Raw genomic sequence first — 22,293 nt, 5'->3', positions numbered from 1 at the left:
AAGCCAGTGACAGGCCCCTAGGTCCTACTCCTCCCTGCGCTGCACACACGTGCACGCCCTTCCACAGGGGTTTTCAGGATGATCACGACACTCTCCGTGTCTGAGGCAGTTGGGAGGGTGCCGGCCAGTGTCAGGTGATTTGCAATTACAACAGGCCTCCTCTCACACCCCTTAACCACGCTTGCCTCCCTGGCAGGTTACGTCCAGGTTATGGAGCAAAAAGCCCTTGAGCAGCTAAAAAGATGAAAAGCCAAGGCAGTTGAACGTGATGCCACGCCACGACAGGGTGCAGCCACGCCATGACGGGATGCAGCGGGGCTGGCACAGACGCACCTGGGAGTTCCTGGAACCGCCCGTGGGCCACTCTGCCTCCTCCACCAACACCTGTGCTCTCCCCACCCGCTGAGGAGGGATGGGAGTGGGTCCCACATCTCTAACCTGTTTGTCATGTTGGGGAGGCCAGAATTAGGCGTAGCATGCTGAAGTTTCCTATGCGCTGAGGCACCAGCGCCGACCGATTTGGGAAAACTCCATCCTGGGGACAGAAATGTCAACCCTCCAAGTTCAGGACACAGACAATCAGATACCCTCACAAGGCTCTCTGGCTTGGCAGGGATGGTTTTGGGAAGTGTTTTTGAAAGAATCCAAGGCACAAAACAGAAAGAAAGAGCACAAATGTGAAACAGCTACAGTTTTGCACAAAACTGAGGGCATGGTGGCTGAGATGTGAAGGAAAGGGAGTGGGAGGGGCGAGTCAGGCCTCCCCATCCCCTCTGCTCTCCCAGCACCCAAGGCCGGTATCTCTGCATTTGCTTCCTGTGCCTTCTCGGTCCAACAGTCAACAAAAGAGGCCCTGAACAGAATGTAAATTGATGCAGCCACTATGGAAAACAGTCTGGAGTTTCCTTAAAAAACTAAAAATAGAGCTAACCATATGATCCAGCAATCTCACTCCTGGGCGTACATCTGGAAAAGATGAAAACTCTAATTTGAAAAGATACATGCACCCAAATGTTCATAGCAGCGCTATTCACAACATCCAAGACATGGAAGCAACCTAAGTGTCCAACAACAGATGAATGGATAAAGAAGATGTGGTGTATATATATGCAATGGAATATTACTCAGCCACAAAAAAGAATGAAATATTGTCATTTGCAGCAACACGGATGGACCTAGAGATTATCACACTAAGTGAAGTCAGACAGAGAAAGACAAATATCATATGATATCACTTATATGTGAAATCTAAAAAAAATAATACCAATCAACTTATTTGCAAAACAGAAACAGACTCACAGACATAGAAAAGAAACTTATGGTTACTAAAGGTGAAAGGGAAGAGGGAGGAGTATACGATTAAAAGAAACATACCACTATGTATAAAATAGATAAACAACAAGGATTTACCATATAGCACAGGGAACTATATTCAATATCTTGTAATAACCTATAATGGAAAACCATCTGAAGTTGTACACCTGAAACTAACACAATATTATAAGTCAACTACGGTTCAATTTAAATACATAGGCCCAAACATCTCCTCCTGGGTGCTCTGCCTCCAACTGGGCCTGCCACTTCCACCTTCTCGGGCACAGGGCCAGGCTGAGCACTGAGCCGTCAGAGGCCTGCACTCTGAAGCCGCACTTCCTGGATTCCCTTGCAGCTATTCCATCCCAACTCCTGGCATTAGTATTTTCTGCCTGGGAGGTGTTAGGCGCACACTAGAGCGGCCCAACAGCAATTTCTGGGCTTTGGGTTTGGACAGGCCTGGATTCTAGGCTCTGCCACTTACCAACTCGGGGAAACTTTCCAAAATTCCCTATGCCTCAGTTTCCCCATCTGTGAGATGGTGATAAGAAATGTGTGCCACTGTTAGTATTCATGAAAAAGGGCTGCAGGAAGAAAGAACGCTGCTCTCAGTACTTCTCTTAGCATCCTGTGAGACCAGAGAGTCCATTAAAAGATGAAGGAATCCAGCTAGATTTCAGTGACAGCCTCCGCTCTTACCATTGAACTGGGCCCCTGTCAGAGAAGAGCCAAGGGCTGCTGGATCTGGTGGTAGATGGCTCCCAAAGACTCCTGGTTCCTGGTTCTTTGACCAAACCCTAATCTAAGTCCTACTGTGAAGGGATTTTTCAGACCTAATTAAAGTCCCAAATTCAGTTAGCCTTAAAATATGGAGATTATCCCAGTGGGGCTGACCTAATCACAGGAGCTTTAAAAGCAGGGAGTTTTCTCAGGCTGGTCACAGAAGGAGAAGTCAGAGAGATTCAAAATATGAAAAAGATTCAGCACAAGGGGTTTCTCCATTACTGAGATGGAGGGGTAGGCATGTGGCAAGGTCCTGCGAACAGCCAGGAGATGCTGAGCAAACCCCTCCCAGCTAACCACCAGCAGGACCCCAGGGCTCTTAGTCTCACGGCTGCCAACAACCCAAAGGAGCCTGGAAGTGGGCCTTTCACTAGTCGAGCCTCCAGATGAGGACACAGCCCAGCTGATACCTTGATTCCAGCCTTTTGAGACCCAAAGAGGAGGACCCAGCTAAAAGGTGTCAGGAACCGAGATAATACCTATGTGTTGTTTGAAGCTGCTAGTTTGTGGTGATTTGTTACGCAGCAATAGCAAACCAATGCAGGCCTCTTGTAAAGGGGGTGGCACCAGGCTGTGTCTGGTGTGGGTGCTATACCGTATTTGGTTCTGACTATATAAATCGTGGACTTTTTCCTGGATCAATTCAGTGCCTGCTACCAGTGCTGCAGATAGAAAAGCTCATTTAAGACGAGAATGAACTACAGGATCACAAAAAATCTTGGTGCCCAATGAAATTCTACAACAGTGTGTGGTCTGAGAATGTAGATGACTCGCTATAGCCTCTAAATAATACTAATAGAACATAGTTCTTCCACATCCATCCTCTTCACTGTTTTAAAAAATTAAGGCCAAACAAGGTAAGCTCAGGTGCCTGGCCTTGGAGGACTCCAGGACACACAGTCTTGGGCCAGTTTTCTCTCCTCATGAAACGTGATAATGTTTGATGCCTGTTTTCTTGCTGATGCTTTCAGTGGACTGGACGTCTCAGAATCACTTTGTAATGCCTTTCCCTATAGGGATATTCCTTCCCTGGCTGTCCTCACTGAGCTGTGACCATCTCCTCTGCACTGAAAGGGGCTAAATGTTGAGCCCAACTTACTCTCCCACCATCTCCTAAGTTTGTGCTCTTACCGTGGGCGCTGGCCTGGGTGGGCATGCAAAGCCAGTGGCAGAAAGTGAAGATTCAAGTATGGTGCGCTTTTCTAAAATATTACTAGGACCTAGAATTAGACCTTACGAACACGAGGAACCGCAGCCACAGTTGTTTCTACAACCAGGACCCAGAACATGCGATTTGATAAAGTGGTACCGAGAAACACTGTCTTCAAGAGAAAGGAAGACCAATTTGATGTAGAAGATTCACAGGCGGACCGAGACTCTGCTTCTCTCTGAGCCTGTACAGAGACGTCAGGTGAGATCCAGAAGGTTCTTCCAGCTGGAGGTTCTTATTAGCATCAGAACAAGAACTCCAACAGCACTGCCCTGCAGTTCTGACACAGAGAGCACTTCCTCCCACTGGAGAGCTACCTGAGGATGCTTTTCTAGCTGCCCCGGGCTCTGCCCAGGTAGGCTCCACCCTGCTCTACAGGTCGCTGAGCTGAGCAGAAAGCGCTGGGGAAAGGCTCACAGGCAAGCATTTTAAGGAGAATATATTATACAAAGCAAAGCAGGGTTGCTGTTTCACAAGCCCCCATTCACGCTGACATCATTTCGGGAAGGCCTTCCAGGCCCCTCCCACCGGGACACATCCCAAACGCACAGCCCGCGTGTCACGTCAGGGCTGGAGGTCGCCCTAATTTACCATCCCCCCTCCTCCCACTGACAACAGGAACGCATGAGCTGGTCTTGGTCCTCCCAGGCACCCACAGTGGGTTTGGGAAAGAGCCCTCCACATTCTTCTCACCAGCTGAGCATGTGAAGGAGGAACTGAAAAGGCCTTAGGAGCCACTGGGCCCAGAAAAACCCCCAGCCAATCTGTCACCTGCCTCCTCTGGAGAAGGGTCTGCCTGTCCATCCCGCAAATCCAGGGGCAGGTGGAGAGAGGGATGTGAGGCAGTGGGGGAAGTGAGAGCTGAGGCTGTGTCCATGAGTGTGTGTGTGTCCATGAGTGTGTGTCCACCAGTGTGTGTGTCTGTGTGCCCACAAGTGTGTACATCGATATGTGTCCGTGTCCATATGTCTATGAGGGCGTGTCCACAAGTGTGTCTGTGTGTGTCCATGAGTGTGTGCGTCGATGTGTGTGTGTCTAAGCGAAGAGACAGGGCTGGTAACAGAAGAACAGGCAAGAGGGCGTGGGAGACTGGGCCCTTATTTATAAAAGCTCTTCTGCCCTGAAGCAAGTCAAACTCCCTGCTGAGGAGCTGCTTTTCTTCCTCCCTTTTGAGTCTTCTTGCTGAACTGACCTCTCCCCCCGCAGAGGTCAGGGCTCTGCTCACCCTGGGCACCTCGCCTTCTGGTGCTGGATTGCCTTGGAAGCCCACAGAGGAGAGAATTCTTCAGCTCTAATTTCTGAGAGAAAAAAACTATAGTAAATCTCGTGAAGAAGTTTTTTTTTTTTTTAAAGAAATATATGCATGTTATGATCTTTGGGGAACTGTGGAAAAAACAGAAAGCAAACATGAAAACTGTACATCACCGGAGTCTCCTCCCACAGCCTGCTTCACCACCTAAAATAAATCAGGGTGGGTAATGAATGAGGTTTTAAGAAATATAACTGAACTTAAAATACAAGGTCAGCATCTCATCCTAGGTAGTCCTTTAGAGGATGAGAAATTCTCCTGATTTTCCCACAGGGTTATTTCAGATGCGCTTTTTTGAGCCAAACTATTTTAAAAGCGTTCTTTCTTCCACTACCCTGCCAAATGTGAACTTGAGATTCACACGCACTTTTCGAGAGCTTATTAACGATATTAATGATCATGGATCAAAGGCAAACCCCAGACAATTATTTAGGTGCTTTAAAAACTCATCTTCTGTACGAGGGTAACAATTTCTCAGTGCTGGCAAAGATGAAGGTAGCCTCACGTGTCGGGTCTAAAGCAGCAGAAGTAACGTAGGGGGCCTTCGGGAGAAAAGAGAACACATCCCTCGTCGGATTAAAACTTACGCCTATTGATACCTTGTCGCCTAAGCCCTTCCCATTTGTTTGAAAGTAGGCCCATTTCTCATCTGCAGAAAGCCTCTCTTCTAAAGGATACTCAGCTCTTCGCAGACCCTGCCTCTTTTAACATCCAGTTAAACACACTCAAACCTCCACCCCCCAGTTTTACTTATTTTTTGGCCACGACTCACGGCTTGAGGGATCTTAGTTCCCCAACCAGGGGTCCAACCCATGCCCCCTGCAGTGGAAGCGCGGAGTCTTAACCACTGAATGGCCAGGGAAGTCCCTACCCTCTGCTTTTAAACAATAGTTCTTAACTGTGGCACCTCATGAGAACTGGAGGAGCTTTTAAAACTGCCAATGCCTAGGCCAATAGAAGCTACCCAGGCAATTCCAATTTCAGTGTCAAGAACCCACTTTTAAACGGATGGTGAAATTAATACACGGAGTGGTACGCTTACCTCGGGGCTCTGTGGAGCCAAGTGTGGTACTTAAACTATCAGAGATTATTTGACAGATGAAGAAACTGAGGCCCGGGAGGTTAAGTGACTTGTCCCCAAATACATGGACCAATTGGTGGTAAAACAGCAGGGCTGTCAGTAGCCCCAGGCAGGCCAGGGCAGCTTTCCTGGGCCGGCCACATGGCACCCATGACCAAAACGGCCAGAAGAAACGGGCTTTGCTTTGTCGAGTGCAGCGGTTCTCAGCATTTCACGTACAGCTATTCAGATGTATTATTCCAATCTGATATTGAAATGCTTCTGAAAAATTATGTACAGGATCTGAGGGGAAATATATTTACAAGCAACCAGAGAGGCCTGGGATCTTGTCATAAAAGGCAGTGCAGAGAAAGAGTCAGCCCAGGGCTTCATTCGGTGCTGAACTAGGAGTAAATTCCCTTCGAAAATGGAAATGAATCCACTTGGGAAATGTCAAGATCCTCTGGAAAGGAGTCAAGGTCACATCCTTTAACCCCTCATGAGAGGAGTCTATCTTGACTCACACTGGGAGCAGAAGTGGTAACATAGCTGCAGTGTAGAGGCCGCCCCAAGTCTTACGGGACAATTTAATCACAACATCCCGCACAGGGTGTTCCAGACCTAAATCTTTAGGGCCAGTGGTTCAAATGAAGAGCCCCTTTGATTATTTTAACACAGTCTTCAAAACTTCAGAATTGCTTCAAGGCGGAAAAAGTCTCCAACCAATAGAACATAATGTTACAGATAGCATGTTCAGAAAAGGGCATTTTGAATGTATATTCCTTGAGGTTAATTCACTTGCTTTAAAGAAGAGTGACATACACTAATTTACTTTTTTAAAACAATTTTACTTTTTATTCATAAAACAGGCTCATTTACACTACATACTAGTTTCATCCCCTAGGCGTGCACAACTATTTGAACTGTTTTAGCAGTTTAAACAAAACAAATGAGAGGATAAGGCTAACGGGAGAAGGGAGCTCTCCTGGTGATGCCTGCAGTGTTTGGCTTTCTACCTTGACTGAAGAAAGTTTCTTCTGGGGATCTGTCAAATCCATACCTTTAGTTGCCTGGTCAGGTGCTTGGGGACCAAATGTATGGTTTCACTGATTTTTGTTTAATTAACAAGATTTTTGATAAGTAACTGTAACAGCAATCATCAGATAATATCATGCTGCATAATACAACTTATGTGATTAAATCCAACCCCGGTACTGAGCAGTTCTCGACAATTAAAGGCAATAATTTCATCCACTCAAGTTCCCTCTGTTAAGCTACATGTTGACATGTATTTGTTCCTTGTCTTGTTGAGTAAACACAGAAACCAAATGAGAGGGAGTTCTGCAGATTTCTGAGAATTTAATTACATCATAAATTGTAACACCAATGATATACATGGTTAGACTTCTGCCCTGAGTGATTTTCTGAATTGACTTCATTTTACAATGCCTAATTTATTTTGTACCAAGGAAGACTTTAAACTGTTTAACAGAAATCAGCTTAACTTTGATTTCTTACTTGTTGCAACGCGTTTCAATTCATTTGTGTTTCAATAACAACGTTTGAACTCTCTTGTCTTGACAAACCAAGCATGGAAATTTCCTCATAAAAGAAGAAATTAAAAGGATTTCCATACTCAAGCCATAGCACAGTACACTGAAAAGAGAGGTTCTGGCTCTTAGGAAAGCCAAAGGAAGGCCACTCACCAGAATTCCGTGGAGATATTACAGTGGGTCCTGCCAAGAAGGAATTCAAGGAAACTGGGAACGGCGACACTGTGATCCCAGGCCACTCTCTTGGGTACAGAGGTTTCCTTCCCTTACGTGCTCTGCTCTCTCTGAGCTCTTTCTGAAATCAAAAGCCACTGATAGGCACAACAATTCATGCTAAAGTCCAAACATGACACTGAGAGCAAACAAATTAACTGTGATCCCACTGTTGTCCCCAAGATATACCCTGAGATACTCATTCAGAAAGAAGCTATAGTCTCCAAAAATCAAAATACAGAGAGTGTTCGTGACTCTTGCTTTTTATAAAATGAAATACATTTTTCCTATTTTTTTTCATTTAAAATAAGTGAGCACAAAAGCTGCAGCATTTACTCCTCTCTCCCCAAACGTTTGCTCCTTTGCATTTAGCAATTTACATGCATATCTGGATGACAGTTAACCTCCAGAGGCAAAGAAAAGAAAAATGTGTAAGAAAAGTCACTCTGACTGTTCTCAGACATTTGCGAACATTAAAAAAAAAAAACAACAAAAAAACCCCACCACCAATCTATTAAAAAGTCATTTGAAAGCACTTGGAGGTGACGTAGAAGCCATGACATCGAGAAAGTTAGGGAGTTCAAAGTTATAACATTAATCAAATTGGACCCATAGCATCAGACTTGGATTCCAAGCATTAGACTTACGGGAACTTGACTATACATTTAATTTGCTTTATGAAGTAAGTGGTTGAAGAACTTATTCTTTTTAACTAAGAATACTGACAGGGTCTCAGATTTTCAGATGCTGGAAATTATTAAGATTATTAAGAATATCAAAACACACCCACTTCTGGCAGTAGAGAACCAACTCTTCATTTCCCACCTAGTAAGCAACAAAAAAAACCTGGCAGCCCATTTTCCACTCCCTACTTCCAAATATCCAAAGAATCAAAGAACCACTCAAGTAACAAGAGATCCAGGGGTGTTTCAGACATGTGGAAGGAAAATGCTTAAAGGTAAAATTCCTCAAACACATGCCTTATTGCGGAAGCAGAGAGCTGTTCCCTCTGTTAATCCTGATAAAAATCCCACGTACATGATGGCTGTGAGAAAGGCCCTATCTATCTACAGCCAAGGGTGCTATTTTCCCTCTAGATCACAGTCATTGTTATTTCCACAAATATACCAAACTCTAAAACAAGTCTTTTCTTGAAGGACGATCACTAAGCATGTAAGTATTGGCTTTAACCACCAGGCCTAGGTTAACTAATGAAATAAAAACTCGATAAAAACTTTCTCTGGTGCCTCCAGTTCAAATATCTCCTAGTTCTGGGGTAGGCAGCAGCTATTGGAATGGCTCTTTTTAATTCCAGACTCTTCCAGGGAGCTCATTGTTTCTTGGCCTATTCCCTGGGTTATTATTTGTGCCCTCTCTGCTTAAACTGTTCCAATAATTGTTTAAGAAGATTCAGTGACACACTGTGGTCCTGTCTTTAGTGAAGAGCACACCGAGAATACGCATCGCTCTGAGAGAGGGGCCCAGGATGGGCCATGTTCTACCACCTTCTCAGGAGGTTTCCACCCTGTGTAGTCTGCCCCTACTGGAGGAGCAGAATCTGCTCCACTGTGGTTGGTATTCTGTTGGGCTCCCTTTCCTATAGAATCCTATGACTGGAATCACCTGGGGCAGGAAAAAAGCTAAGTGGGAAGAGGAAGGGGTATCAGTGGGTGGGGCCATGTTCCTGGTGGGGGTGGTGAGGCTGGGACCATAGGAAGGGAACAGGCTACCAGAAGAGTCTGGAACATCAAAGGGCTAGCACTTGTATCCACGGCCAGGTATGGCAAGCAAGACTTAGCTTCATGACACAAAATGATGCCATGAAATATGGTTGCCTCTTAATGAGCCTTGCCCTGCAATCTAAGAGGGGAAAGGAGAGTGGGGAAGGACACAATGAGCTGGGAGAGACCACTAATTAATCTTAAGCATGAACTTACACTGTGTCTACTTCCATATTCTTTTATATTGTTGGGCTTTTTCTGGGTTATTTTTTGCTAACTCCTACACTTTGGGGAATATACTTGATTTTCCTTGTTACTAGGGAGGTACTACTTCAAAGGACCACCCAATGTTGAGCAGGAAAAAAGATGCATTTGATGGGTGGCCTCTGCATATGGCTTCTTCCTTATTTTAGAATGAAACTGGGTTAAGAAAATCTACTGTAGGTGTCCATCCAAAATAAGTCATTGCTATGATTCACTATGTGACATTTCAGCAAGCCCACTGGAGACAACAGTGGGTGATACTGCAGATGGAAGGCTCCTGGTTTGAAATTTAAACTGCCTGTGAAGCCTTCCAAGTGGAAAACCGCAAACTCTGGCCACTGAGTTCCACTTGGGTTCTTGTCCGTCCTGAACTTAAACCAGAATCTTAGAGGTGGCGGCAAGGGCAGGGACATGCCTGAGCTACAAGCAAGAACAAGCTTCTCCCACATCTTCCCCTAATGTTGGGCTGAATTATACGTAAATGTCCTGCAACTCTTAGGATAAAGTCACAGCTCCCTGGGCTCTGTGGCCGCCCTGCTTAAGAACCTGGGAACAAAGTGACTCATACACTGAACCCAGGTGCTTTACAGGTTGGAGGGGGCATGACGGGTGCCTGTCCACACGTGGGCCCCTGCCGATGCGCTGGAGGCCACAATTGCCAGGCTGGAGGGAATCAACACTAGGGAGTCTCCAATTAGCCCGGTGGTTCTCGAACCTGGGCAGGTTTCAGAATCCCCCAGAGTTTCTCATTCTGTAGGTCTGGGTGGGACCCAGGCTCTGCATTTCTTCCACAGATTCAGATCATGATGCTGGTGCCACAGGCAGACAGTGTGAACTGCTAGCCTGTTCCTCCAGTGCTGGCTGCCCTCCTCAGGCTGAAGGGCAGGAGAACTGACCAGCAGCATCGTGGCCCATCGTGTGGTCTGTACATGGATGTGACAAGGAAGCACAAGATTGGTTTCTTCATGCGGTTCCTTCATGGACACTGTCACTGCCAACAAAGCGAGTGGCTATTTATCGTTAAAGTAAATTTCTGAAGACAGTTATAAAGTGTGAATGAGAAAGTAGCAATGCTGTCAGAACAAGCACGTAGGCTCCTGGAGGCCGCTGCTTTGAAAGCTGACCCCAACGCAGGTATATATTTTGTATTTGAAACAATCATTCGAATTCCTTTAAAATCACGGCATCGAGACACACTGCTCGTTTGTCACAGGCTTGGCCACTACATCCTCAACTACGAGTTTGCAATCTTCTTCCGTAAGTTAGTGGCCTCTTTCGTACTTCTTTCTTTTCTTGCTTGGGCTGCCCTGAGTCGTAGCTAATCTTTCAGTGTTTGTGGCTGAGCCAGTTTGCCGTGCCTGCCCTGGCTTATTTTTCATAAGATGTCTGGAGGAGAGATTTTCCAAAGCATGCAACTCTTCATTAGACGCGGTTTCTGCCAAATCTCGTTTCAAAAGTAACCCCGGATCTGACAGCTCTGAAGTTGGCAAAACCTTGACAGCTTTGCTTTTTTTCCACTATTATTTCCCTCGGGACTAATCGATCACTTCCAAGAGAAGCTCTCTTGCGGTGGTCGGCGTCTTCTACAGAGCCGCGGTTCCTGCGTTTCTGTTGTGCTCTGGCCCCTCGTGGACTTTGTTTTGGACCCGGGAATGCTGACTCACAGCTACAGACAGGGCTCCTGCGAAGAAGCCCCGTCTCTAACCGCGTCCCAGGATGAGGTTTCTGCTGGCTGCTGGTGCCTTCTGGCGGGGGCTGATGAACTTTCTCCAGCTTTGGAACAGGAAGCCCCCGGTGGCTCTCAGCTGCCTTTATGTAAGCCTTCGCCTGTCCCTTGGACGGGGGACCGGATGGGGCCTGGCTGTCCCCCCTCTTCCGTGCTACCTCCGCAATCACTGAGTCACTGGATGTTCCCACACTGTTCCTGCTGCTCCGTGATTTGCTCACGATGCTCCTTTTTGTTTCAGTTCTGTTCACACTAAAACAAAGAAAGATTTTTTTGTTTTGTAAAGCTGTAATGGCCAGGTTTCCTCCAGGTCCCCCTTGTCACACTTCTTACACTTGAAGCAGGACGCATGTGCTACTCTCCCTTCTCCTCACCCCTTGGCCAATCTAGGAAAATCCCCAAGTGTATATTTACATGCAGACCAGATCAAGCAAGAGCCATCACATTTTCCAGTACACGAGGACACACTTTATTTATCGATCACTGGGTTATCAATGGAGTTATGATGGAGTTCATATTTTAACTAAGGCTGAGAGGCATTCATTTCAGATGTTAAAGATCAATATTGCCTACATTTAATACATTGATTTTTTTCCCAGAAGTAAATGCTCAAATACATCCAAAGCACAGGCTCTGTGTGTGTGTGTGTGTGTGTGTGTGTATAAGAACATGCTTGTACATACACAAACTCCCTTTCTACAACACACATACAACTGATAATGCAAACTGCACTCTAAGTAAGTGTGCAATTCACTTGGAGGAGCAGGATAGAAGCTGCCCAGGGAGAATTCAGAGACTGGAGCCTTGTGAATGGCAAGGAGTTTCTTAAACCACCAAACCCGAAATATTGAGACTAAAATATTTCTTTAGCCTAAGCTTTAGTCTGGGAACCAATACGTATGTCTGTGTTCTTACTGTTGCTTTGAGGGGCCCGAGGATTATCACAGTGACACGAGGGTCAGAACAGGCACCTCAGGAAAGGAGTGTATTTTTTCAGATCTGTCTGGGGCTGCTCGGAAAGTTGTACGAAATACCCTCAACAGGTGCTTTTCATCTTCAAGGCACTTGTCATTAATTACTCTCTGCAACACACCTGTGAAGCAAGGCCTTGCTCCCCACTGTCCAGAAAGTGAGAGAAAAAGAGTTTGGAAGGAGGAAAAGCCAGTCTGTGACTTAGAGTAGGGTCAGCGCCAGAGGGGCTTCTGTGATTAGGGTCCGAGCACTCCTGCTGAATTCTAGACCTCGTGTTATGTGCCAACCCATACAGACAGTCCAGAGGGAGGAAAAGGAAACTCATGGGACCTACAGGTCTTGCAGAGCGTTTCTCCTGAGCTCTGTGCCTGGAAGAAGCGGCCTCTCCATGCATGCAGCACGATCCTCCGACGCTCCTTGGAGAGCTCTTCCCGGCTATTCCAAAAGATAACAAAAGTTCAACCAGAAATCTATTAGCTGAACAGGAGGGAAAACAGTTCCACTCCAAATGCCCCGGTGAGCAGATTTCATTTGGTGAGGACTGGATGTAACTACGTCATGTTAAGCTTTTCTAATGTTTTTTAGTTTAGAAATTTTGGGTAAATTGTCACTTCCCTTGGCTTCCCAGCACATGTTTCATACATGAACGTGCACCACAAACGTGCAAGATGGTGATTCCAAGACATCTGGGAACTCTCGTCCACTATCTGATATCTCTGTGGCCCTGTGACGACACCCCAGGGTCAGTAGCCAGGCAGCCGTGTGACTGTGGGCCTGACCTTCCGGAGAGACCTGGTGGCACAGTGGTCTGTACCCTGATTAGCCTCAGAATTCTTACATTTTCTCTATTGACAAAAATGCAAAATATGGCTTTTGCAATACTCAAGACAGTGTCAAGAGTTAAGCCTTTCAATACGGGTACTTTGAAAACTGGAGTTTGTAATCTTGGTTACTAAAAAACTGGGAGATTTTTTTTTTTTTCCTTAAACTGACAGCACTAACATGGTTTTAGATAATTCTTAGGTAATCTATCTATCTATCCTTATATATTCCCATGGAAGCTTCATAAGGAAGCAATTATAAAACGTAAAAACCTCCCAACCATCACCAACATTGACCCATTTCTTACTTTTGGAAAGTTGTTTCCTTTTTGTTAGCATGTAGATCATTCAGAAAAGGTGTTAACTTCTTTTATTTTCTGGTACGTTTCTAAGTACCCTTCTCCAGCCAATTCCACAGTAAAATGTTGCTGCTACAAGGAATGGTGTTGGTAAGGTACCAGTAGGTCCTAGCTTTAGACCTACACTGGAATTAAGAATGACAGCCCCAGAGAGCCTGGTAGGCGGCAGCCAGCAGTGTGATGCCCGGGTGTCCCACAGAGTGATGCCATGAGCTTCGTACAATCACTGCCCTGAGCCACTAAGTACCAGCCTTTAGCTCTCACTAACTCTGCCTATGGTTCAGACCTGGACCAATGTCACTCAGGGTCATGTCCAGTTATGACCCAAGTCAGTTTGAAGAGTCAGTGAATAGAATACAATAGGTTTTATTGGATTATACTGCATTTTGATGCTTGTCCCTTTTCTTTTCCCTAAGACTTACTAGATGACTAAAAAGGACTAGTTTAAAAGTTAAATGACAGAGAAAGAGATTGAGATTTATGTGTGAAACACTTCTAAACATGCCCTATAAGTACAGTAGATCTCCCCCTTACAACCACACCCTGTAAGTGCTGTATTTTCAGAGCTGAACAATTAACATAAGGAGCATGAGTCAGGCTTTGAACAACTCTGTGGGAACCAGAAAGCCTTTTGCTATTAGGAATGATGTAAATTCCCCAAGGCTGGAAGAAGTCCACAATGGAGGCAGACAGGGTCATAAATAACAACAATGGATACTGCACAGACCACATAACATATGATGCTGTGATAGTGACACTCTTTGCATCTCATATTCGATTCAACCGCTGCCTTTATTTATTTATTTATATATTTTTTAAGCTTAGAGAGCACTCTGCATTTCCTATGGGAACTTCAAAAACATCTCTAAAAAACAAAGGACAATCGACTCTCCTCCCGAAGTCCTCTGACAACAAACAATGGGGGAAATGTCCTTGGAAGAAAACAACAACAGAAAGAGTGACAGTGTGACAGAAGGAAATGTCCAGCTCAAAACATACAAAACCTGTGACTTCGTGTTTAAAAAAAAAAAAAAAGAAAGAAGGAAAGAAAAGAAAAAGAACAAAGAAAAAGGTGAGGCAGAGCCTCCGGCTTCCAAATTAAAACCACATTTGGCAATTTGTTGAAGGAGGCATATTTACATTTGTATGAAGACTGGGTGGGCAGGGGAGAAAGGAGATTAGACTCCTTCAGCCCTTGAACTGTCCGATCTCATTAGAAATCTCTCACTCTTACATTTTAGGGTTAATTCACTCCCCTTTGTCACTAAATCGCAGCCTCCGGTGCCCCCCAAACAAGTATTCCAGAGGAAGCAGCTACCACCTCGGAGCAGGACTTCCCAAGGGACTTGTCCTGATTACTAATGGCTTCTCACATCTGGCATCAAAATGCAACCGTGGCTTATACAGAAGCAAAAGTCTTAAGGCTGAGGTGGCAAGTGCCTCCAGGGCTTACCCGGATGACACTGCTGCTTTTCCGATTCTGTGTGACTAACGACCCTGACATCTTCTGCAAAGAGTACAGACAAACCCAACATATTCAAGAAGGCTATGGGCAGGCCATCCAAAGTCCAGAGTGAGCACTGCACGGGGACTCAGGATTTAAGAAACGGGTTAACCAAGAGGATTGCTATGGGTCAGCATCAATCATCAACGATTCTTCACAACCTGGACTCTAGCTCTGAGTCTAGCTAAGGAAGAAAATGCTGCAACTATCTTTCCCTGGTCACCTCTCCCCCCATTTATTTATTTACCTTTGGTAATACTTTTGGTTTTGGTTTTAAAAATGGCCACCTGTAGGGACTTCCCTGGTGGCACAGTGGTTAAGAATCCACCTGCCAATGTAGGGGACACGGGTTTGATCCCTGACCCGGGAAGATCCCACATGCCGTGAAGCAACTAAGCCCGGGCACCACAACTACTGAGCCTGAGCTCTAGAGCCCGTGAGCCACAAATACTGAAGCCCACGCGCCTAGAGCCTGTGCTCCACAAGAGAAGCCACTGCAATGAGAAGTCCGCGCACCACAACGAAGCGTAGCCTCCGCTCGCCGCAACTAGAGAAAGCCCGCATGCAGCAACGAAGACCCAACACAGCAAAAAATAAATAAATGAAATAAATTAATTAAAAATAAAATAAAATAAAAACGTCCACCTGTAAAGGTGTGTCTATATACAGTTCCAGGGAGCAACCAAACCGAAGTGGAGCAAGGCCACCGGCCCCAGAAGTCTAATTAGGGAGATACCCTCCTCAGCAGCTTGAGCAGCCCAGGCAGGCACCCAGAGCAAGGGGTCAGGCCCGCCTCCATTCCTGGGGATGCTCTGGAAACCAGTGGATGCACCGCACGTCAACGACAGCCAAAGCCCATGTGCCCCAGCACAGGTCCAATGGGGAGGCAGAGCAGGTGAGTGTCTAAGGGTGATGGGGGTGGGTATTACCCCCAATGCTGTCTGGTCTGACCTGGGAAACATATTTTAAATTCCTGGACAGAAAGGACTACAAAGAGAATACCCACCAGAATGAGCTGGGTTGAAATGTAGTTAGAAATACTAGTGGATGTTCAAGTTACAAAGCAAGTTGCAATTGTGGATAAATCAAGGATTCATTCACTCCACAGTGACTTACTGAGTACTACTTCTGAACAGAACACTGTTGGATTAATGAGGGATGGGGAGTGAAGGTGGCCTAAAAAAGACATTAAAAATACCCGCTCTTAAGTTTCTATCCTCCTCAAGGAGTCCATAAAACATACCCAGGCCTCCCAAAGGCTAGTGGGAAGATTAGCTGTTATCAGAGGCACAGAGGGATTTTCAAAAATATTGATTCTTGGGACCCATCCCTGGAAGTTCTGAGTCACAAGATCTGGGGTGGGGCTAGGAGATCTATATTTAGGCTCCCAGGTGATTCAAGGACTACTGATGTGCATGAAACAAAGCTCAAGAGAGCAGAGCAGCAGGTACACAGATGTAAACTGGCACGCCAAGGCAGCATCGGGCAGAGAGCGGCCCAGGTATGCAGCATCAAAATCACCTGGGGAGGGCTTCCCTGGTGGCGCAGTGGTTGAGAGTCCGCCTGCCGATGCAGGGGACACGGGTTCGTGCCCCGGTCCGGGAAGATCCCACATGCCGCGGAGCGGCTGCACCCATGTGCCATGGCCGCTGAGCCTGCGCGTCCGGAGGCTGTGCTCCGCAATGGGAGAGGCCACGTCAGTGAGAGGCCCGCGTACCGCAAAAAAAAAAAAAAAAGAAAAAAATAATCACCTGCGGAGCTTGTTCAAAAATGTCCAGGATTCTACCCCAGAATCTACTGCATTTGGGTTTCGGGGCTGAGAGGGTGGTGGGATCAGGGCACGCACATTTTAGCAAGTTCCCAAGTGATTCTGATACCCGGCAGAGTTAAACTTCTGTTCTTAGGGGCACGGAATTGAAAACCAAGCAGAGTCATCCAATCAGGCACCACTGAACTCTGCACCAAGCATTGTCTGAGGTCCTTGCAGAGACGGACATGGACCCTCAGAAAATGTTCTTCCTCTCATGGAGTCTCCATCCCAGTGGGGAAGACAACAAACAAAAAATCATACAATGTCAGGTGGTGATGATGTTATGAGGAGAAATGAACCTCTAAAGGGTTGCTGGGGTGCAGTTTTACATACAGTGGTCAGGGAAGGCTATGGGAGGTAACAAGGTAAGCTCTACCCACAGACCTGAGTGGAGGATGGGCTGCACAAGCACCTGAAAAGAGCATTTCAAACCTGGGGAGGGGTCAGGGAGCAGGTAAGAGGTGCGTGCGTGTGTGTGTGTGTGTGTGTGTGTGTGTGTGTGTGTGTTGATGATGGTAAGGCCATTGGAAGGTTCCAAGAAGAAAAGTGACTTGGTATTTTAAATGGATCACCTTGGGTATAACAGAGGGACAAGGGTGGAAGCAGGGAGACCAGTGATGAGGATACTGCAATGGTCCATTCAAGGATGGTGGGTCTTGGAGGAGGCAGGTGGTGGTGAGAAGTAGTTTGACTGGAAATACAATTTGAAGGGAGACCCAACAGAATAAGCTGATGGCTTGGATATAGAGAGTGAGCGGAAGAAAAAAGTCGAGGATAACTCCATGATCCGTGCTTTAAACAACCGGATGAAGGAAGTCACCCTTTACCAATACAGGAAGTACTGGGGGGGGGGGCGGCCTTGGGGAAGTTAAACCGAGAAATGCATTTTAGGTATGTAAGCTTTAAGAGCTGTCCTGGATGAAGAATGGAGATGCTGAGCAGGTGGCTAAGCTACAGCTTCTAGGAAGAGTTCTGTCTGCAGACACAAAGCTGGGAAGTCCACAGAGACGGTATTTAAAGGCATCTGTCTGGACGAGCTCCAGTGGGAGTGCGTTTGGATGAGAAAAAAGAAGTTGAGAAGACGAGGATTCAGGAAGGAAGACTAAAAGGGAATCGTTAGTGAGGAAAGAGAAGAGTCAACATAACATGGTGTCCCTGGAGGCAAGAGGAGAAATGGCTTCGTTAAAAGTGACAACCGTGTCAAAAGCTGCTGAGCCTTCAGGAGTGAAAACTGACCAGTGGAAGGTGACTTGACGAAAGCTATTTTTGGTGAAGCGCTGGGACCCAAGCATACCTGGAATGTGTCCAAGAGTGAAGTGGAGGCAGAGTGGAGCCCAGCACTCTCCAGTGGAGATATGACCTGTGTTGTACAGGTGACTTTAAATCTTCCAGGGACCCATGAAAAAGTAATAGGGAACTGGTGACATTAGACTTCAATAATGCATTATTCAACTCCAAATGTTACCTTTACAACGCGTGATCCATATACAATTATTGAGAGAGTTTATATTTTCGTACTGCCTTTGAAGTCTGGGGTGGATTCTACACTTCTAGTATATCATTTCTGACCGGCCACACTTCAAATGCTTAATAGCCAGATGTGGCCAGTGGCCACAGTACTGGCCAGCATGGGTGCGGACAATGCTTTTGGAGAGTTCTGCAGTAAAGGGGGAGCAGAGAAACTGGGTGGTAGCTGGACTGGGCACGGTGGGTAATGGAGGGTGAGTCTGGGATGACTCTGCAACAGGCATATTTGGTGGGATGTGATCAGCCACCATGTGTCAACCTGCAACTGAGTTCCAGGCACTGTTTCAGAAGCTTTGCATGTATTCACCAATGACACCCTCAAAACAACTTGGGGAGGCAGGGAGTTTTCTTATTACCGCGCTGCATTCGTGGACAAGCAGCACGAATGCAATCCCACTGCTCATCGGACAGCATGGCTTCTTGGGAACATGTTGCTGCCAGTCCCCTGGCACCTGGCTGCAGGCCCCCAGGATATCAGTATCAGTCCAGGGTGGATAGATCCTGGGGGCCATGATGTCAGCTGACCCTGTGTGGGCACCAGTGTCACAGCTCAGGCCAGCTACTGCCTGCCGCAGCCTGCTGCACTGGCCCCCCTTACAGCCCTGGGTGGAAGGTATGGCAGAAGTTATCCCGCCAAACTCTTGTTTCCAGGATTGTAGAACATTCTGCCAGATATGAAGGCAGTAACGGGAGAAGGGGAAAAAAAAAGATCCTCAGTGCTGTTAAGATTTTTCTCACAGAAGCACTTAATGCAGTAACATGGTACTCTCAGTCTTTATCTTTTGAGAGTTGGATCTATTTTCTCATGGTTATATACATGAGTTTCTTCTGATTCTGTTTTGTTTACTCCAAATGAAAACAGCTAATAACCCAACCAGGATATTTTAAAAGTAATCCATAGAATATTAGAATACATAGCCGTTAAATCACATTCATAATGTGACTGTATCTGAATTCCTTGTGATCACATCTGCTCAGAACGACACACCCAGAACTGATCACATCAGGTTAGCGCTCCTGGGATGCAAGGTGGAGCACAGAGGTGAGGGGACAGAGGCCAAGGAATAGCACCACTTGGTGGCTTGTCCCAGAGCCAGTTCCTTAAGCCCCTCATAGTTGGTTCATGATTGTTTGGGGAAGTTAAATGCAGCAAGAGGTATGAAACACACTTTGGAAACTGGAAAGCATTGAGCACGTTTTCTTGACATTGTTGTGAAAGAAAATCTGACACCTGCGCAGACCACATGGGTTTATAAGAAGGCGAAGGATGCTTTGCATCTGTAGGAAACTTACATGATTAAATTCTTTCCCCACATCTCACTGGGGCCTCACTGAGTATTTGGCAGACAGGTAGTGTCCCTATTTGACAGAACGAGACCCAGGAGATTAAGTGTCTAAGGCCACACATTTAGCTGGGGGCAGGATTGAGTCGAGAAGGCCTGGCCCTGGTGCAGCACTCTCCCCACTGTGCCCAGGGGGTCAATTTGCCATCTTGGTTAGAGATGGAGATGGAGGAAGAGTACAGAACACTGAGCCCGAAGTCCGTGGGTCCAGCTTCCCTAGGTCATTATCTCACTGTGGCATCTAGACAAGCCCCTTATCTTCTCTGAACATCAGTTTCCTCATCTATTTTTAAAAATGGGGGGGAGGTGATAATAGCTATATAGTGGGCCCTCACCCATCTCCTGGAAACAATACACAGATTTTCTTTTAGGGAGTCATGTCCCCACTGTCCATCCAAAGTCCATGCCTTTCAGGAGGACTCATCTCCAAGCCTGACTCCAGAAGTGGGCCTGTGACCCAGGCCAGGCGAATCGGAGTTCAGAATTCATGAGCCTCATAGAGATGCATGGGCTACAGTGGCCCAGGAAGGGGCCTGCTCTCTTTTCCCATGAACCTGCAGCCACCAGGACCAACCACCACATGGAGGCTGACCATGAAGCCAAACAGTGGAAGGCAATGCCAACAGATGGTGAGAAACAGTCCTGATGGAAGTCTCTGTCCTCTGATCTCTGGGCTTTTGAGGCACATGAGCCAAAAACCTCCCTTTTCTTCCTAAGCCATTTAAAGCTGGCCTTCCTGTCCCTTGAAAACTAAAAGGTTCAAGACTGACACCATCTCTTCTCAGGTTTGTTGCACTTAACAAGTTATTGTATGTGACAACACTCGGCAAAACTAAAAGCCTTTTGCAAACTATAAAAGCAGCACAAAGATAATATATTATCAGCTTATTTGGGGGAGGGGCAAATACTAATATTAAAGTAAAAAACTGGAACTACTTTCAGTTCTTCATGACCTTGTAATAATAAGGCAGAAAGAAAAGTTTTCCTCCTAGTTCAGTGTGATGCCTGATGACTTCCAGGAGTGTCAGCATGGTGAAATGTGACCTGACACAAAAGAAGCTGCTCACAGAAAAGCAGCCCAAGTAGAGCCTGAAATACGACAGTGACCACAGTCTTAGACGGTGACGCAACCTGGTCATGCAGAAACCACACGTCTTAAAATGAAGAGGTCTCTCTTTCCCAAATTTGACTTCTAAGATTTTCTTAAATTATTTGATATTTAATAAGTGAAGGAAGTGAAAAGGACAAAACAGATGGGACAGAGTAGTCACGAACAATTAAAAGAAAGTATAGAAACATACATGTGTGCATTGGCTCAAAGGAACCAAAGCAAAAAGAGGTACAAGAAAAGGAAAGTGGTATCTCAAGAATCCCACCGTGGCCTGAAGGCGTTTTCTCTGCAGGTGATAACGATGGAGGACGTCTGTACTGAGATGCCGCAGACAAAGCACTCGGTATAGGGACCAGTCCTCATGAGACACCCACCAGGCAGACATGACCTCCCCTATAACAGAGATGAGGAAAGTGACACCCAAGAGGCCATGCCATCTGCCCAATTCCCAAGGGACAAGCTTTGCGCTTCACTAGGGTCCTCTGGCCCACAGGCCCTCCATCTCTCTGCCCTCCCATGAAAGGACAAGTCTCTAAGGGGAAGAGGAGCACAGCCTTGCTGATGATGCTGCCACTTGGGTTAGCAGCAGATACCCTAGTGTTTTTTTTTTTTTTTTTTTTTTTTTTTTTTTTTTTTTTGCGGTATGCGGGCCTCTCACTGTTGTGGCCTCTCCCGTTGCGGAGCACAGGCTCCGGACGTGCAGGCTCAGCGGCCATGGCCCACGGGCCCAGCCGCTCCGCGGCATGTGGGATCTTCCCGGACCGGGGCACGAACCCGTGTCCCCTGCATCGGCAGGCGGACTCTCAACCACTGCGCCACAAGGGAAGCCCCCCTAGTGTGTTTTTTAAAAATAATTTTTTTTAAGTTTTCATTCCTTCTGAATTGATGACTGTGAAACTATCTTGTGCAGATCTAGGGAAGTACCAATAAAATAGTTGAAAAGAATGTTAACCTGAAAATGAAATCAGTGAAAAAAAAAAATCAAGGAAGTGATCTTGCAGGAAGTACACATTTCATAGGGATTTTCCAGTGTACACTTACCTAACCCTCGAGAACCTAAAAATAAATCCTAAACAGCCTTGGGCCCCACAGTTGAGTCTCTGGTGCCACACAACTGTGAGAAAACTTGGGTGCTTGAAAGAATTTGTAGGTTTGGGACCAGTGCTTCTTAAGAAGGGAGAGCACTCACTGACCACTCTGAGAACTGAAGAGAGCTATTTCACTCTGGCCAGAAAAACATAAAAATACATACCACTCTTTAAAAAAATTTCAGATAATTAATGAATCATAGGTTAATAATGCCCAGTTTAAAAGCTGAAGGGAAATAGCTGTGAAAAATAGAGAGAAACTTAATGGCAATTACCCCAGGCAGAACTACCCCAACCCTTGGAGGTCTCCTTATTCAAAAATACCTTCCCTCAGAGGCCTGTGGTTGAAAAACGCCAACACCCACAGGAAGGTTGCCAGCCCATCGTTCGTGGTGGTGATCTTTTCCCTGACATCTCCCATGGCCGAGCTTGTGGGTCTGGACAGGATGGGAGAGGAGAGAGGTGGGTAAATGTGCAGGGCAGCCAGGCAGGTGGCAGGACTGGCCAGGGAGGGCCCAGTGTGGCCCTGGTTGCCGGTGGGAAGAGGCGTGAGAGTCAGAGCAAAGACACCACAGATGACTGTCTGATTTCACAATTCTGCTCAG

At 46.3% G+C, this 22,293-nt stretch overlaps 1 protein-coding gene across 1 annotated transcript in view; it reads right to left on the bottom strand.

Moving 5' to 3' along the window:
- Positions 1-10,063: 10,063 nt before the first annotated feature.
- The window catches only part of SLX4IP (SLX4 interacting protein), a 181,776-nt gene continuing 169,546 nt past the window's right edge, over positions 10,064-22,293 (bottom strand). The window contains 3 exon segments of the mRNA XM_060031236.1: positions 10,064-10,938; positions 10,940-11,405; positions 12,460-12,560. Of these exon segments, the coding sequence (XP_059887219.1) occupies positions 10,690-10,938; positions 10,940-11,405; positions 12,460-12,560 (816 nt within the window). The 3' untranslated portion in view covers positions 10,064-10,689.

This window comes from Delphinus delphis, chromosome 15, assembly GCF_949987515.2.
Source record: "Delphinus delphis chromosome 15, mDelDel1.2, whole genome shotgun sequence".
NCBI lineage: Eukaryota > Metazoa > Chordata > Mammalia > Artiodactyla > Delphinidae > Delphinus > Delphinus delphis.
The sequence above is the reverse complement of the archived record's forward strand: the minus strand, read 5'-3'. Positions and strand labels throughout refer to the sequence as shown.